Genomic DNA, 2,807 nt, shown 5'->3' on the forward strand with positions numbered 1-2,807 from the left:
CTGTTGCACACCCTTAGTGTTTCGCCTCAGCGTGGTGGGGTCAGATCGGGTGCAATTCCTGCACTCTCTCTCCTCCAGGGGCTTTTTTCTTATAGGATGTTCTCGTTCACGAAATCCAAGGTTGGTAAATCTAGAAACTGGCAGTTACATAATCGGTCAATTTGAGCAAAGGAATGAGTCTAGCAGTGAGGCCTCATGTGGACGTGGCCTTCTGAGGATTCTGGAACCTCTGTGAGAAATTCCTGTTGACAAGCCACGTGGAGCTGAGCTGATGGAGTGAGCCCTGAAGCTGGAGGGACCACCTGGCGACCCATGCCAATGCTGAGATGCTTCCACCGCTGCCACCGGATCCACAACTTTCCACCCACTGGCCTGTGATCTTCCTGCATTTGGCATCATTACACGTGTTGTGTGGGCCTGAAAAGGTACTTAGACTGGCTAATATCAGATTTTCAGACTTGATCTGGATTGGGATGTGTTCTTAATATTTACCTTTTATATAAAACTCATACACAGGAATGTCTCTGGATTTCTCTAGTCAACCCAGACCTTAACTGGTTTAATGGTTTTTTAGGGTTATGGCAGGGGAGTTTGAGGAAACTGGGGAATCCTACAATAGATCATTTAAGTAGGCTTAAGTCATTGTTGGGAGGAGCCTGGTGGTGTAATAGGCCACATACTGGGTTGGTAAGCACAAAGTCCTAGGTTCAAAATCACCAGCCACTTGTCAAGAGACTAGGCGTTTGAGTAAAGAGCTGCAGTCTCGTAAACCCACAGGGGCAGTTCTACCCTGGTTCTATAGGGTTGCTACGAGTAAGAATCAACTCAATGGCTCAGAGTTTGAGTTTAGGTCATTGTTCGCTCTAAGTAAACATACTCATGAATCCCCGACTCATCATAGCTAAGACACAAGTTAGCATAAATGTAGATGTGCTACATTGTGTTACCAGACAACTTTACAATCCTCTCAGAATTGCCAGGGTTAGTTTCTTTCAATAAAGAGTATGCTTTGGAAATGCTTCAGTAAAGCAAATTAAAACACACACAAAAAATAACATCGTTAAAAAAGAACTTTAATGTAAGGCACTGTTGTCCAAAAGTTAAATGAAGCATAAAAATCAACACAATATCCTCTCTAATGCTTCCCCATGCCATCTGCCCAGTGACAGGAAGCAAGCCGTTTTAAATGATATTCATCAGAGTACCTCTCAAAGTGACCCCACGGACAGTTTTCCCTTTTCAAATGATGTTTTTGTGACTATTTTATACGAACAATAGGACAAGCGAATGTCTTGGGGGTGGTAAGACCAGAAAACATTACCAACTATTTTAAAAACATTTCTAAGATTTCCACGTTTTTTGTTTTTTTCCCCTAAAGTCCCAAAGAATACTTTGACTGTACTGTCTAAGAAGACCCCAAATTCTGTAGGATAAAGTGACAAGTATGTCCTTGGTTCACGTGACGCTTCACCAGAAGTTAAAAGGTACATGCACAAGTGGGTTCAAGGTCCTGGTTGCCGCTTGAGGATTCAAAACACCACAGATTCCCCATCAAGGTCAGATCACAACTTCTTAAGAATGGGTGTCAGGTTGGAGCCTCAGTAAAACTGGATTCCTGAACAAGCATTTTGCTTTTCCAAGAATGGCGTTTTTGGATAACCAGCCCTCTCCTCTGGATATTTACCAAGACACCACCTAAAAGACTTATTTCTCCAAGTTCTTACCCAAAAATTCACCTAAAGAGTTACCCAGGAAAATTAACACGTTGCTGTAAGGAGATAAAATGATGTTCATATGCACTAGACCAAGCAGTCCACTCAGGGTTTTAACAGTTTTAAAACTTAAATCACAGCACAGCTGAACAACGAACAGTGGTCCTGGGGAAGCATTACTTTGACATTTTCGTCTCAGCAGGGGTTTCCCCTGTATCCAGTGTCTTCAAGAGGCGGAAAAGGCCAGCGGCTTCTCTGATCCGACTGAATTCAATACAGAATGCCTGCACTTCTATAAACAAGTCCTGCACATTAATAATTTTATTACGGATCAGGGATTGGAGAAAGACACAAACAAGACGTACCAAACGATTCTGGGAAAAAGAGAAGGAAAAACAAGAATTATTTTCAGTGTGCTCATTTTGCTGGCATCTTGACAAAATTTACAAAGACTTCTTATTACTGACCTGCATGTATTTATCCTTAATTTGTTCACAAGTGGAGATGCAATTTGATATATAAAGGTGGATAAATTCAGGAGGTAGATCAACAGCTGTAGTTAGTCTGTTTCATTTAAAAAGTTAGAAAATAAAGGCAGTTTTATTTGCTAATGTTTTTTTTAAAAGAATCATTTAATCAAAAAAGATTTCCTTTACACTTGATGAAAATGTATGATAAATAATCCAATTACCTAGTTTCACATATACAGTGGCAAATCAACCTAAGAGCCACAACCATTCATTCAAAAGTGATAATTCCATTTTGTTAAGTCTAGTCTACACTTAATCATACAATAATTCTTGAGCACTCTGTCCTTGTGTGCTGACTGGCTTGTGTGTATCGAGTCATCATCTTGTATCTTATTAAACTCCTTAATTGTAAAGGCAGTGAGGAAGTGTTGTGTGCCTGAGGATGGGGCAGGTTTAGGAACCAAGAAGTACAACATTACAATGAGGTGGTTGCAACAAGAATAATGGAGGTGAGCTGAAGAAAGCTGATGGTGCCCAGCTATCAAAAGATATAGCATCTGGGGTCTTAAAGGTTTGAAGGTAAACAAGTGGCCATCTAGCTCAGAAGCAACAAAGCCCACATAGA

General features: G+C 40.8%; 1 protein-coding gene across 1 annotated transcript in view; it reads right to left on the reverse strand.

The window, feature by feature from the left end:
• Nucleotides 1-1,052: 1,052 nt before the first annotated feature.
• Nucleotides 1,053-2,807, reverse strand: part of CNOT11 (CCR4-NOT transcription complex subunit 11) — a 20,287-nt gene continuing 18,532 nt past the window's right edge. Inside the window, exons 5-6 of the mRNA XM_004704449.2 lie at nucleotides 2,180-2,276; nucleotides 1,053-2,086 (exon numbers count right to left, since the gene is read on the reverse strand). Of these exons, the coding sequence (XP_004704506.1) occupies nucleotides 1,889-2,086; nucleotides 2,180-2,276 (295 nt within the window). The 3' untranslated portion in view covers nucleotides 1,053-1,888. The remainder of the gene's footprint in view (nucleotides 2,087-2,179; nucleotides 2,277-2,807) is intronic.

Source organism: Echinops telfairi, unplaced genomic scaffold (genome assembly GCF_000313985.2).
Source record: "Echinops telfairi isolate 266 unplaced genomic scaffold, ASM31398v2 ScPeMD7_7467;HRSCAF=8505_1, whole genome shotgun sequence".
NCBI lineage: Eukaryota > Metazoa > Chordata > Mammalia > Afrosoricida > Tenrecidae > Echinops > Echinops telfairi.